The 15000-nt window shown below is 42.3% G+C and overlaps 1 protein-coding gene across 1 annotated transcript in view; it reads right to left on the reverse strand.

The window, feature by feature from the left end:
* LOC123755654 (carboxylic ester hydrolase) overlaps positions 1 to 15000 on the reverse strand; it is a 113924-nt gene that overhangs the window by 69341 nt on the left and 29583 nt on the right. The window contains exons 2-5 of the mRNA XM_045738383.2: positions 14098 to 14270; positions 13734 to 13871; positions 13415 to 13570; positions 866 to 1013 (exon numbers count right to left, since the gene is read on the reverse strand). Coding sequence (XP_045594339.2) covers positions 866 to 1013; positions 13415 to 13570; positions 13734 to 13871; positions 14098 to 14205 — 550 coding nt within the window. The 5' untranslated portion in view covers positions 14206 to 14270. The remainder of the gene's footprint in view (positions 1 to 865; positions 1014 to 13414; positions 13571 to 13733; positions 13872 to 14097; positions 14271 to 15000) is intronic.

The raw sequence follows: 15000 nt of genomic DNA on the forward strand, positions 1-15000 counted from the left end.
ATCATTCCTTATTAAGGCTGTCTTATAGCATGGTGGATAGGGCTATGGCCTCACTCTCGTGAGGTCGCTGGTATTAGTCTCTTAGTTCTTAGGTGAATGAAATGTATAAATCTTGTAACTCTTATCATCACTCCCTAGCATCAAAACTTTACATTTGTCAGCATTAAACTACATCTGCCAATCTTCTGACCATTTCAAAACCCTAATTAGATCACCTTGAAGTGCTAGTGAGTCTTCTTCCGTGTTTATTTCCCTACCGACTTTTGTATCATCGGCAAATTTGCAGATATTGCTGCTTAAACCCACATCTAAATCATTTTTATATATTTTAAATAACAGAGGTCCCAGTATAGAGCCTTGAGGCACTTAGAACGGCCTCCCACTCTAACTTAACTCCATTAATACTAACTCTTTGTTTCCTTTGGTATATCCATGCCTTAATATAACACCCACAATACCGCGAGCCTCAATCTTTTTAATCAGTCTTTCATGTGGCACTGTATCAAAAGCTTTGCTAAAGTCAAGGTACACAACATCACAAACCTTACCACTATCAACTGCCTCAACTATGCTGGAATAGAATGTAAGCAAATTTGTCGAACATGAATGGCCCTTAGTAAAACCATGTTGTGAATCCATTTATTAATCTACGTTTTTCAAGATGAGGACGAATGTTTTTTGCAAATAACTATTCAAGTAATTTTCTCACAACAGGCGTTAGGCTAACTGACCAATAGTTTGACGCAAGTGATCTATCTCCTTTCTTGAAGATTGCACATGATGAAATACATATCTATATTTTAGTGTACATGTTAGTTGAGTAGAAATATAATATTAATAAAAGAAATTATGATATAGTACTCACCGAGTATTCCAAGTCGGTACTGAATAGTGACGAGGACAATGTTATGGTCAAGGAGGACGTGTGGAGGGTACTCCAGAGTGCCGCCACTCATCCACCCGCCACCGTGGATGTACACCATCACAGGCAACAGGGGATACTCCTCGACAGGCTGAAAACATCATTATATTTTGGAATACTTTGATTTTACAGCATGTGTAAACTTTATCCTAGTATGTGAACATACTGTCTCAGAATTTGTCTTAAAATTAAAACATAATGAATAGTTTCCCTTTTGTAATTAAAGTGCAGCTTCTTAGTGGCATTTGTCATATTTTAATATCTTATCAATATTTTGTTGTACATAAGATAATACATTTTCATTCTTCCTTGCCGACGTAACACAAGGTGCAATACAAATTAAAAATTAAATACTTGAAGGTTTTGGTGTTTATCTCAACACATCTTTGGAAAATGTGTTGAAATAGACACATGATACCTAAATGCCAAACCTGCTAATATATATACACTTTCCCTCTGCCTCTGAAAACGTTTCATACAGACACTCGTCGGACTTAATATCAATTTCAAAATAAAGTTTAATTAGTTAATTTTCCAACTTCCTTCCAATATGAAGAACATAAAAAATATAGAATACAGTTGTGCTAGAATCATTCTTCTAACATTTCAGTCATATTAACACACACACACACACACACACACACACACATAAAAGTACTGTATTCACACGGTGAGTACTGGAGGCCAAGACCGTCAGTAGTTTCAAAGCGTTATATGACAAAGAGTGCTGGGAAGACGGGACACCACGAGCGTAGCTCTCATCCCGTGACTACACTTAGGTAATTACACTTAGGTAATTACACACACACACACATAACTGTTGATTGACAGTTGAGAGGCGAGACCAAAGAGCCAGGGCTCAACCCCTGCAAGCACAATTAGGTGAGTACACACACACACACTAACACACACACACACACACACACACACACACACACACACACACACACACACACACACACACACACACACACACACACACACACACACTAACACACCTGTAACGATTCGAGAAAGAGACCTGGGAGTGGATGTGACACCTAATCTAACTCCTGAGGCACATATAAATAGGATAACGACAGCAGCGTACTCTACACTGGCGAAAATTAGAACTTCATTCAGAAACCTAAATGAGGAAGCTTTTAGGGCGCTTTACACTGCCTACGTGAGACCCGTCTTAGAGTATGCCGCGCCATCATGGAGCCCCCACCTGAAGAAACACATAAGGAAACTGGAGAAGGTTCAGAGGTTTGCGACGAGGCTTGTCCCAGAGCTACGAGGGATGGGATATGAAGAGCGGCTGAAGGAACTGAACCTTACGACACTAGAGAAAAGAAGGGAGAGAGGAGATATGATAGGGACATATAAAATACTCAGGGGAATTGACAAAGTGGAAATAGATGAAATGTTCACACGTAATAATAACAGAACGAGGGGACATGGGTGGAAACTGGAAACTCAGATGAGTCACAGAGATGTTAGGAAGTTTTCTTTTAGCGTGAGAGTAGTAGAAAAATGGAATGCACTTGGGGAACAGGTTGTGGAAGCAAATACTATTCATACTTTTAAAACTAGGTATGATAGGGAAATGGGACAGGAGTCATTGCTGTAAACAACCGATAGCTAGAAAGGCGGGATCCAAGAGTCAATGCTCGATCCTGCAAGCACATATAGGTGAGTACATATAGGTGAGTACACAGCTAACTGTGAGGGGGGAGACATCAGAGTGGCGAGATGTCACCAACGGAGTCCCACAGGGCTCTGTACTTGGACCCATCCTGTTTCTAATATATGTAATAAACGATCTTCCAGAGGGTATAGACTCATTCCTCTCAATATTTGCTGATGCAAAAATTATGAGAAGAATCAAGACAGATGATGTTAGAGACTACAGGACGACCTGGACAGGCTGGAGGAATGGTCTAGAAAATGGCTACTAAAGTTCAACTCAGGAAAGTGTAAAGTAATGAAATTAGGCGAAGAAAGCAGAAGGCTGAACACAAGGTACCATCTGGGAGGTGAAATCCTACAAGAGTCAAATAGTGTTGGAAATTATCCAACCATAATACATCATTTTTGTACTTTAATACAACCTATTTGCATTAACAATAATACTTACTAAAATTACTAATTCATATAATTAATCCAATTAATGTTTTCTATTACAACGCAGTATTCTGCCAAATCCTTCCTACTGCGTGTACCGACAGGCAGCAACATGAAATATCTCCACATTTAGTTGAATCTAAAGTTTTTTTTAGTTTAGTTCATTTATTATGCACCCCATACCCATCTTGTGGGCGGTAGTGGAAAGGGTTACAGAGGCACATGGGCTCAGGGACTGAACCCCACAATTCATTTAGCTCAGCAAGTTACAATCTTGATGAGCTAGTTACAAAATTCAATATAAGTCATCACATCAACAATGGGTTCGAGATCGACCTCAAGTACAGGTTCTAAATTAAGCAACTGACATATGTGGAGAGCTAGTGTCAAAATTGATATGTTTGTCCTGCACACCGCCCCCCATCCAGTGGGCAGCGGTGGATAGGTTACAATCACTCAGTTACTACCTACAGTTAGCAAACTGGGGATATTTGGCTAAAATTTCTGGTACCAGATCATTTTGAATGAAATATTTACACATCGCTGGAACATTGGTTATAGACTTGTCTCTAAATTCACCTATCTTTTCGCACTCCATCACATAGTGACGGAGGGTGTGCGAATAATTTTGTTGACACAGTTTACATTTGGTCAGGTCTACATCAGCAGATAATGAGAATTCCCAGAGATACTTGTAACCGAGTCTAAGCCGAGCAGTAGTAACATCTAGAAGTCTGCTGATTTTATTGGATGATCCATAGATGTGTGGCTCGTCTTGCATGATAGTATGATGATAGATGGAATTACTGGTGTCAATTTCACTTTGCCTCAGATCTACAAGATCTTGTTGAAGTTCTCGGTGTACTGCTGCTCTCAGATTGCTCATTGACAATCCAAAGTTACACTCAACGGCTCCTTTAAAGGCAGATTCTTTAGCTAACTTATCAGCTCTATCATGCATTCGGAGGCCAACATGAGATGGAGACCACATGAAATGGACTCTGTTACCATCCTTAATAATTTTGTTGTATTTGTGTCTAGCTTCGGACACGAGCATGTTACAGTTATGTCTTAAAGAGTTGAGAGCATTTAAGGATGAGAAGGAGTCACTTACAATTAATGTATCAAGTTTGGAGACTTGTACACATTTCAGTGCAAGGATCAAGGCAAATAGTTCGGTCTGTTACTTTCCTTTACTAAGGATAATCGTTTATTTAGTTGTTTTATATATATATAGCATATTACTGCATAGTGAACTCGCTTATTTGGGTGAATTAACAACTAGAGTGGAAAATATTGTAATGTAAACTAATTCTATATAATATTCCTCTCGTTTATTTTACGTAGTCTTAATAAGCTGACTTGCACTATGCAAAAATATGTTGCATCTTAATACATATATTAGTGACACAAGTACTTGTCATAGTCCCTTACTTCCCTAATTAATTACTAGTAAATAAAATACTTAAGTTCGGTATTACTTTGGAGCGTTCTGCGCATGCGTATCCCAGGGAGGCGGGAAGGAGACATGGACACCATTCACAGCGTGCAATAGAGAGAAGCGTGTTTGCTCCTGCACGAGAGGGAGACGCTATTGCAAGGATCTTGCTTAGTGTCATATTATTCGCTCCTACAACCACGAGAGCGGTGCCACGTTATTTCGGCACACAACGGCAGTGTCCTGGAACTATTAATTCTCCAGCCCGTAGTTGACATCTTAGCAACGGCAGTTGAAGACGAGGGATTGGAGTCGTTCTCTCCATCAACGGACACTCGGCCTGGCAACTATTAATTCCTCATTGTTTACTAGTGATCACTGTTGTTGTTGTGTTGATTTAGGGGCGACGACGATCTGTTAACATGTAGGCTAGTTGTCGTTAGGCTGTAAACATACCAACAAAATCCAGTACGTTTCCTCTCTAGCAGTTTCCATAATTTATTTAGGAAATTATATTCATTATTTTCTGTAGAAGAATTCTACAGTGTCAGATATATCATTCAAATCTTATGTGGAAGAATTCTGCAGTATTAGATATATCTATAATTCTTTACGTAGAAGATTTCTACTTTGTAATTGCCTTTCAGCTCCCAAGTCCCCAGCAAGCAAGGAGTTAGGCTTCCCCACGGTCACGTGCAACAATGTGTCCGGTACAACACGTCGTCAGTGGAGCGTGGCAACCGATTTCACATCTCTGAGTTCTTACAGCTAAGCTGTTAACTTCTTTTACTTGTAGATATTAATAACTTAGTTGTAGTAATGATCTTTGATTAAGATCAATTCAACTAACCCATTATTTGGCAATAAATTATTTCATATTACTATAGCATATTGAGGCACATTTACCTCCAATTATTTATTATATAATAATTTTGATTATATTTATATTTTCCTTCTGGTGATGAACCAGCACCAGATTAATAATGCTAGGGATGTATTAATCTTTTAGCATGTAACCCCTCATTTTGGGTGAGAGTTTGACTCACAATTAATTATAATATACAGTCCCTTTAACATTCAATACATTATTAATTAAGAACATCCATAGGACATTAGTTCTTGGATTTAATTTCAATACACTTGATCTCCTTAGTTTTCCACTTTTTAACAACAAGTAGTGGTCCTTATAGCTATCGAAAATAATTTTAATTTCAATAAAATATTTGAGTCAAGTTTTCCCACAAATAGAGTGAAAGATCTGGGGGTTGATATCACACCGAACCTGTCCCCAGAGGCGCACATCAAAAGAATATCATCAGCGGCATATGCTAGACTGGCCAACATAAGAACTGCCTTTAGAAACTTGTGTAAGGAATCGTTCAAGACCCTGTATACCACTTATGTCAGACCAATCCTGGAATATGAAGCTCCAGCTTGGAGTCCATACCTAGTTAAACACAAGAGAAAGTTAGAGAAGATTGAGCGGTATGTCACCAGACTCGTCCCGGAACTGAGAGGTATGAGCTATGAGGAAAAGATAAAGGAGCTGAAACTTACATCCTTGGAAGAAAGAGGAGTAAGGGAAGACATGATAACCACCTACAAAATTCTCAGGGGAATTGACAGGGTGGACAAAAACAAATTCTTTAGCACGGGAGGAACACGAATAAGTGGACACAGGTGGAAACTGAGTACCCAAATGAGCCACAAAGACATTAGAAAGAACTTTTTCAGTGTTAGAGTAGTTAACAGGTGGAATGCATTAGGCAGTGATGTGGTGGAGGCTGACTCCATAGACAGTTTCAAATGTAAATATGATAGAGCCCAGTAGACTCAGGAATCTGTACACCAGATGATTGACAGTTGAGAGGCGGGACCAAAGAGCCAAAACTCAGCCCCCTCAAGCACAACTAGGTGAGTACACATACACACACACACACACACACACACACACACACACACACACACACACACACACACACACACACACACACACACACACACACACACACACACTGGGCAGACTGCATATTTCTTGACTGCCAAAAGGCCTTTGATACGGTACCGCACATGAGACTGCTATACAAACTTGAGAGGCAGGCAGGAGTAAGCGGAAAGGCCCTAGTATGGGTGAAGAACTACCTAACAGGAAGGAGCCAGAGGGTAATGGTAAGGGGCGAAAAGTCGGACTGGCGAACAGTAACAAGTGGAGTACCTCAAGGATCGGTGCTGGGACCAATCCTCTTTCTAATTTACGTAAATGATATGTTTACAGGAGTGGAATCATACATGTCAATGTTTGCAGATGACGCAAAATTAATGAGAAGAGTTGTGACAGACGAGGATTGTAGGATCCTCCAAGAGAACTTAAACAGGCTGCAGAGATGGTCAGGGAAATGGCTACTGGAGTTTAACACCAGTAAATGTAAAGTTATGGAAATGGGATCAGGTGACAGGAGACCAAAGGGACAGTACACAATGAAGGGGAACAGCCTACCTGTAACGATTCGAGAAAGAGACCTGGGAGTGGATGTGACACCTAATCTAACTCCTGAGGCACATATAAATAGGATAACGACAGCAGCGTACTCTACACTGGCGAAAATTAGAACTTCATTCAGAAACCTAAATGAGGAAGCTTTTAGGGCGCTTTACACTGCCTACGTGAGACCCGTCTTAGAGTATGCCGCGCCATCATGGAGCCCCCACGTGAAGAAACACATAAAGAAACTGGAGAAGGTTCAGAGGTTTGCGACGAGGCTTGTCCCAGAGCTACGAGGGATGGGATATGAAGAGCGGCTGAAGGAACTGAACCTTACGACACTAGAGAAAAGAAGGGAGAGAGGAGATATGATAGGGACATATAAAATACTCAGGGGAATTGACAAAGTGGAAATAGATGAAATGTTCACACGTAATAATAACAGAACGAGGGGACATGGGTGGAAACTGGAAACTCAGATGAGTCACAGAGATGTTAGGAAGTTTTCTTTTAGCGTGAGAGTAGTAGAAAAATGGAATGCACTTGGGGAACAGGTTGTGGAAGCAAATACTATTCATACTTTTAAAGCTAGGTATGATAGGGAAATGGGACAGGAGTCATTGCTGTAAACAACCGATAGCTAGAAAGGCGGGATCCAAGAGTCAATGCTCGATCCTGCAAGCACATATAGGTGAGTACATATAGGTGAGTACACACACGTTGATTGACGGTTGAGAGGCGGGACCAAAGAGCCAGAGCTCAACCCCCGCAAACACAACTAGGTGAGTACAACTAGGTGAGTACACACACACACACACACACACACACACACACACACACACACACACACACACACACACAAACACACAAAAGGTTAGCATACCGAAAGGGAAACTATGAGGAGATAAGAAAATTCCTAACAGATATAGCATGGGAAACAGAGCTCAGGGAAAAGACGGCCCAAGATATGATGGACTACATCACGCAAAAATGCAAGGACGCAGCAAACAGGTTTGTCCCAGCCCAAAAGGAAAACAGTGAAATGAAGATGAGAAACCCATGGTTTAATCAGAGAAGTAGGCTAGCTAAGCAGCAAAGTAAAAGGGCCTGGTGAAACTATAGGAATAACAGGACACTGGAGAGCAGAGAAAGATACCAGAATGCCAGGAATGAATATGTCAGGATGAGAAGAGAGGCAGAAAGACAATACGAAAATGACATCGCAAGCAAGGCAAAGACTCGGCCTAAATTGCTGCATAGCCACATTAGGAGAAAAACAACAGTAAAGGAACAGGTTATATAATTAAGGATGGGGGCAGAAGGATTCACTACAAACGACAAGGAAGTGTGTGAGGAACTGAATAAGAAATTCCAAGAGGTCTTCACCTTAGAGCAAGGAGAAATCCCAAAGATAAGAGAGGGAATAGCTAACCAGGAACCACTGGAAGAGTTTGAGATTACCAGCGGGGAAGTAAGGAAGTGTTTACTAGAGTTAAATGTGACATAGGCTATAGGCCCAGATGGAATCTTCCCTTGGATACTAAAGGAAGGAGCAGAAGAACTGTGCCTCCCACTCTCCATAGTGTATAACAAATCACTGGCAACAGGGGAACTGCCAGAAATTTGGAAAGCAGCTAACGTAGTCCCGATATACAAGAAAGGGGATAGACAGGAGGCACTGAATTACAGGCCAGTGTCCCTAACCTGCATACCATGCAAGCTGATGGAGAAGATTGTGCGAAGAAAGCTAGTGGAGCACCTGGAGCGAAAGAACTTTGTAACACAGCATCAACATGGATTCAGGGATGGCAGGTCCTGCCTCACAGGGTTACTTGAATTCTACGACCAGGCAAAAAAATAAGGCAAGAAAGAGAAGGGTGGGCAGACTGCCTATTTTTGGATTGTCAGAAAGCCTTTGATACAGTGCCACATAAGAGGCTAGTGAAAAAGCTGGAGATGCAGGCTGGAGTGAAAGGGTACTCCGTTGGATACAGGAGTACCTAAGCAACAGGAGACAACGAGTCAGTGTGAGGGGTGAGGTCTCAGATTGGCGAGATATTACGAGTGGAGTCCCGCAGGGGTCAGTCCTTGGACCTATACTGTTTCTGATATATGTAAATGATCTCCCAGAGGGTATAGAATCGTTTCTCTCAATGTTTGCCGATGATGCAAAAATTATGAGGAGGATTGAAATTGAGGACGATAGTAGGAGGCTACAAGATGACCTAGACAGACTGAGTGAATGGTCCAACAAATGGCTGTTGAAGTTCAACCCGAGTAAATGCAAAGTAATGAAACTAGGCAGTGGAAATAGGAGGCCAGACACAGGATACAGAATAGGAGATGAAGTACTTAATGAAACGAACAGAGAGAAAGATCTAGGAGTTGATATCACACCAAACCTGTCTCCTGAAGCCCACATAAAAAGAATAACGTCTGCGGCATATGCGAGGCTGGCTAACATCAGAACAGCGTTCAGGAACCTGTGTAAGGAATCATTCAGAATCTTGTACACCACATATGTAAGACCAATCCTGGAATATGCGGCCCCAGCATGGAGCCCGTACCTTGTCAAGCACAAGACGAAGCTGGAAAAAGTACAAAGGTATGCCACTAGACTAGTCCCAGATCTAAGAGGCATGAGTTACGAGGAAAGGCTGCGGGAAATGTACCTTACGACACTGGAAGACAGAAGAGTAAGGGGAGACATGATCACAACCTACAAAATCCTCAGAGGAAACGACCGGGTAAATAAGGATAAACTATTCAACACTGGTGGGACGCGAACAAGGGGACACAGGTGGAAACTGAGTACCCACATGAGCCACAGAGACGTTAGAAGGAACTTTTTCAGTGTCAGAGTAGTTAACGGATGGAATGCATTAGGCAGTGGTGCGGTGGAGGCTGACTCTATACACAGTTTTAAATGTAGATATGATAGAGCCCAGTAGGCTCAGGAATCTGTACACCAGTTGATTGACCGTTGAGAGACGGGACCAAAGAGCCAAAGCTCAACCCCCGCAAGCACAAATAGGTGAGTACACACACACACACACACACACACACACACACACACACACACACACACACACACACATTAACTTCAGAATATCTTTTAAATACATGGATGGTGACATACTAAAGAAATTGTTCACGACTTTTGTTAGGGCAAAGCTAGAATATGCAGCGGTTGTGTGGTGCCCATATCTTAAGAAGCACATCAACAAACTGGAAAAGGTGCAAAGACATGCTACTAAGTGGCTCCCAGAACTGAAGGGCGAGAGGTTAGAGGCATTAAATATGCCAAAATTAGAAGACAGAAGAAAAAGAGGAGATATGATCACTACGTACAAAATAGTAACAGGAATTGATAAAATCGATAGGGAAGATTTCCTCAGACCTGGAACTTCAGGAACAAGAGGTCATAGATATAAACTAGCTAAACACAGATGCCGAAGAAATATAAGAAAATTCACTTTCGCTAACAGAGTGGTAGACGGTTGGAACAAGTTAGGTGAGAAGGTGGTGGAGGCCAAGACCGTCAGTAGTTTCAAAGCGTTATATGACAAAGAGTGCTGGGAAGACGGGACACCACGAGCGTAGCTCTCATCCTGTTCCGCGGCCCCAGAGGCTCACACCTGCACCTTCGACGCACATAGAACTGGACGCAGATGACCCATTTGACTCATTAGACGAAGAAGTCTCGGTGGGAGTACCATCTTCTCCCCAGCATCTATAGCCCGAATGACTTCCTACTCTAGGCCTCTCCTAAATCTAAAGTGAATCTTAGCACCGAACTTCGTTCGAATGCATCCTTAAACCACAATAAGTGCTCAATATCAGGTCCCTGCAGGAATATGTCGTCTACAATATACACTCTGCTTTAGGCCCATGTCAACAAGGACTTTCTGTTCGATGTAAAAATTAGCAAATGGAACACAAAGGGAAAAACCCATAGCGATATTATCTGCTCGCTACGGGAGCGAGTAGCCATATTTATACATGTACCCATCAGGACTCAGGTTGGGTGCCTCTTTGGTACATGATTACCTGGAACATACCTGGAGAGTGTTTCGGGAGTTCTTCTCCCCGAGCCCGACCTCGGGCCAGGCTCCCTCAGCTTGGTTTTGGTTTGCTATGAGTAGCTTCCTAAGTGTGCCTTGTGGGATGTCAAGTGGAATACAAATTGGATTCCAATAAACTCCGTCTATTGTTCCAACAGTCTCATCCACGGGCACATACAGGAACAGCGATTCTACATGGAAAGGCGCTCTCACTTCTGATGTCGGCGATAAGTCAACATATTCCTTCGGCGATCTAAGGCTGAAGGAGTATGGCACGAATGGATTTAGCAGAAAGTTAAGTTGCTTAGCTAGTCTGTACGTGGGCGTAGGTATCTGGCTGATGATTCGACGAAGTGGGATTTCAGGTTTAAGGGTTTTCAGAGTCCCATATACATATCTAGTTTGTACTCTCCAGTAGCTTTTGTCAGGTGAAGTCCAGACATTTTGGCATTGACAGTTACAATCAACCTGTTTACATTCGTTTTCAGTTCGGCAGTAATATCCCTAGTGATCCTATAGAATTTAGTGTGATCAGAAAGTATTGGTTTTATTTCTCAAAATATTTATCTTTTTTGATGATGACTTACAGTGATAATAATTTATCACCTCTTCTAATAACTATTTCCTTATTCTCACAAAGCTCCTTAACTGCCGCACTAAGCTTAGGCGACCTCAGCCCCGCTCCTGTGCCAGGTAAGTACACTACGGGCTCACCATAGCCCGTGCTACTTGCCCCGCTCCTGTGCCAGGTAAGTACACTACGGGCTCACCATAGCCCGTGCTACTTGGAACTTTTTGTTCCGAGTAACTGAATCTAAAACAACAACAACTACAGCTCAGGCTACAGTATGGTGCTTCTGTAGTTATCACGATTTTTCTCTTCCTCCGCCAAACGCTGTGCTTGCAATGTGTCCTCGGTGGTGACCTTCCTTGTGTCTCAAGGTCGAATGTGTCGTCCAGCAGGATCTCCAACGCCACCTTCCCCGCCATCTCACTTGCTCTGGACATAACGTGACAGCTTATTCCCAGATTTAAGAAAGCTTAGCTTTGATGTCCATAGGAAATGGAAAGGATGGGGGAGGTAGAGGGATGGGGAGATGAAATTCAGGAAGAGGATGCGGGTGTAGAGAGAGAGGAGGTTCGGCCAATCCTAATTCTGAGGTCATCGTCGATGTTGGTGTGTGTCCATTGGTCTTAATGTTGCAGCTGCGTTTTGTAAACTATGATTTCTATCTCTGCTTTGTGTATCTGATGTATCAGATCTTGGCGATGTTTATGTTTATTTTGTTATTTATATAAACAATAGTTTCTACATTCTTGTAAAGCCACTAACACGCATAGCGTTTCGGGCAAGTCCTTAATTCTAATTTTTCCCCGGAATACGACCCGCCAAATCGTTTAACAACCAGGTACCCATTCACTGCTGGGTGAACAGAGGCTACAGTTAAGGATTGGCGCCCGGTCAATCCTCCCCGGATATGATACGAACCCAGGCCTAAGTGCTCCCGAAGCGCCGGGCGAATATCTTACCACTGCGCCACGCAGGACTGTTCAATAGTGAAGGCTTCGTTTCTTGCTACTGGGTCATTTGTTTTAATATTAGTATATTGTGGTAGCAGTCTTTTCGAAGGCACGTATTATTGAATATTACAGAAAGGCCTTATACAAATATAAGAAAATTCAACGAGAGTGCTGGATTATTTCAAGCTTAAGTTAAGCATATATGAATTAATTTGGTTGTGTACAAATGGGAGCTTCCTAGCATGACCCAATAGGCCTTTATTTATTTATTTATTCTTTATTTATTATAGAAGTTATCTGTTCCTGTACGCACCGGTGTAACACCAGTGCGTACAGGAACAGATGACTTCTGACTCTTGTTAGCAGGCTGAGAGCTTTCGCTTTGCACAGCACATGGTAACCCTAAGTCTAAGCCATTAATTTCCAAAGACAAGCACTTGGTTAACACCAAGTACAGTGTTACTGCATTTACTTGGTTAACACCAAGTACAGTGTTACTGCATTTACTTGGTTAACACCAAGTACAGTGTTACTGCATTTACTTGGTTAACACCAAGTACAGTGTTACTGCATTTACTTGGTTAACACCAAGTACAGTGTTACTGCATTTACTTGGTTAACACCAAGTACAGTGTTACTGCATTTACTTGGTTAACACCAAGTACAGTGTTACTGCATTTACTTGGTTAACACCAAGTACCCAAATACTGTTGAGTGAACTGAGCTATGTTACAGTTAAGGATTGATACTCAAATAATCTTCCCTGGCCAAGACTCGAACCCAGACAAATCGCTGGCAAGGTGCAGGGCGAGTGTGTTACCACTGCACCAACAGTAACTTTCTAGTTTACTCTGTTTTAATTTTAATAGGAATTTTCTTACCTTTGGCGTGAATATGTTGAGGAATAGACAGTCTTCATTGCCGACGAGGTCGACATTTCTGCCGGTGATGAGTGAGATCATTGTGTACTGGGGGCAGAAGGGAGGCATCTTCGAGCCGTCTTTAATACCCTCCCATTTCTTCACTTCTACAGGGTCCTGGACAAATAAATTAATATATAAAATGTATTTTAATATGTCAAATGTTTAGGATTAAATGTAATATAAGTTTTAGGACTGCTAGTTATAATTTATTCTTGTTTATTTTGTCACGAATACTGTCGTCATTTGCGAAATTCTGGCCTTGCGGTTCTTCACTAACTTTGAATCTGAGGTCTCCGACAGGCGGCTCAGCATATGGTATGGAGTAATAGGAATAAAAGGTCTTGCCTCCTAGAGACTGCTCCAGCACCCCAGACACCTCGCCTGAGATGGTCGTCACCACCGGCACATCAGATATCTAAGAGACATTAGAAATATGTGTAGAATAATAAACCCCACATTGTTTGAGTTAGGAAAATACTATTTGTCAAATATAAATACTGTTCTTAAAATATTAAACAACCCAGCAGTTTTCTTCTTATAAGGTGTGTTGTACATGCTGCTACGGCGGAGGGAGCACTCACAGGATGAGTGACGGTGCCCAATAAACTCGCCCCTCGGGGTAAAATTTAACAAAATGTTACCTCCCCAAGCTGCGTGTCCTTCCCCAGGTCCCCTGGCGCCTCAGACTCCTCCGCCAGCGCCACCGTCACCACCAGCCACATTATGACACACCGCACGGAGCGCCCCATCCTCACTCTGCCACCTGCACACGTCGGTCGGGGAAAGGCGGGGTCCAAGAGCTAATAGCTCGATTCTGCAGACACAAAAAGTAAATATAAATACACGAAAGTGAAACTGCATTTATATGAATGAGTGATTGACTAGAAACAGACAGCACCAAGTTCGTAACCATTTCGAGGAGTTGAAGAAACATCGTCTGGGAAGAGGTGGTACAATACTAGTCAGGAAGACTGACATTGAAAAACCTTTGAAATAACTAATGAAGTTAACTTCGAATGATTCATCAGCCAGGTACAGCCAGTATAATCCCAGGTACTTGTTCCTCACCCACGACCCACAGTATACTATAACTCGTATAATCCCAGGTACTCGTCTCACCCACGACCCACAGTGTACTATAACCCGTATAATCCCAGGTACTCGTGTCACCCACGACCCACAGTGTACTATAACCCGTATAATCCCAGGTACTCGTGTCACCCACGACCCAGAGTGTACTATAACCCGTATAATCCCAGGTACTCGTGACACCCACGACCCACAGTGTACTATAAGCTGTATAATCCCAGGTACTCGTGACACCCACGACCCACAGTGTACTATAAGCTGTATAATCCCAGGTACTCGTCTCACCCACGACCCACAGTGTACTATAACCCGTATAATCCCAGGTACTCGTCTCACCCACGACCCACAGTGTACTATAACCCGTATAATCCCAGGTACTCGTCTCACCCACGACCCACAGTGTACTATAGCTATGCTTGTTGCCACTGTTTGTTCTGGCACCAGCTACATGCCAG

Source organism: Procambarus clarkii, chromosome 55, assembly GCF_040958095.1.
Source record: "Procambarus clarkii isolate CNS0578487 chromosome 55, FALCON_Pclarkii_2.0, whole genome shotgun sequence".
Lineage (NCBI taxonomy): Eukaryota > Metazoa > Arthropoda > Malacostraca > Decapoda > Cambaridae > Procambarus > Procambarus clarkii.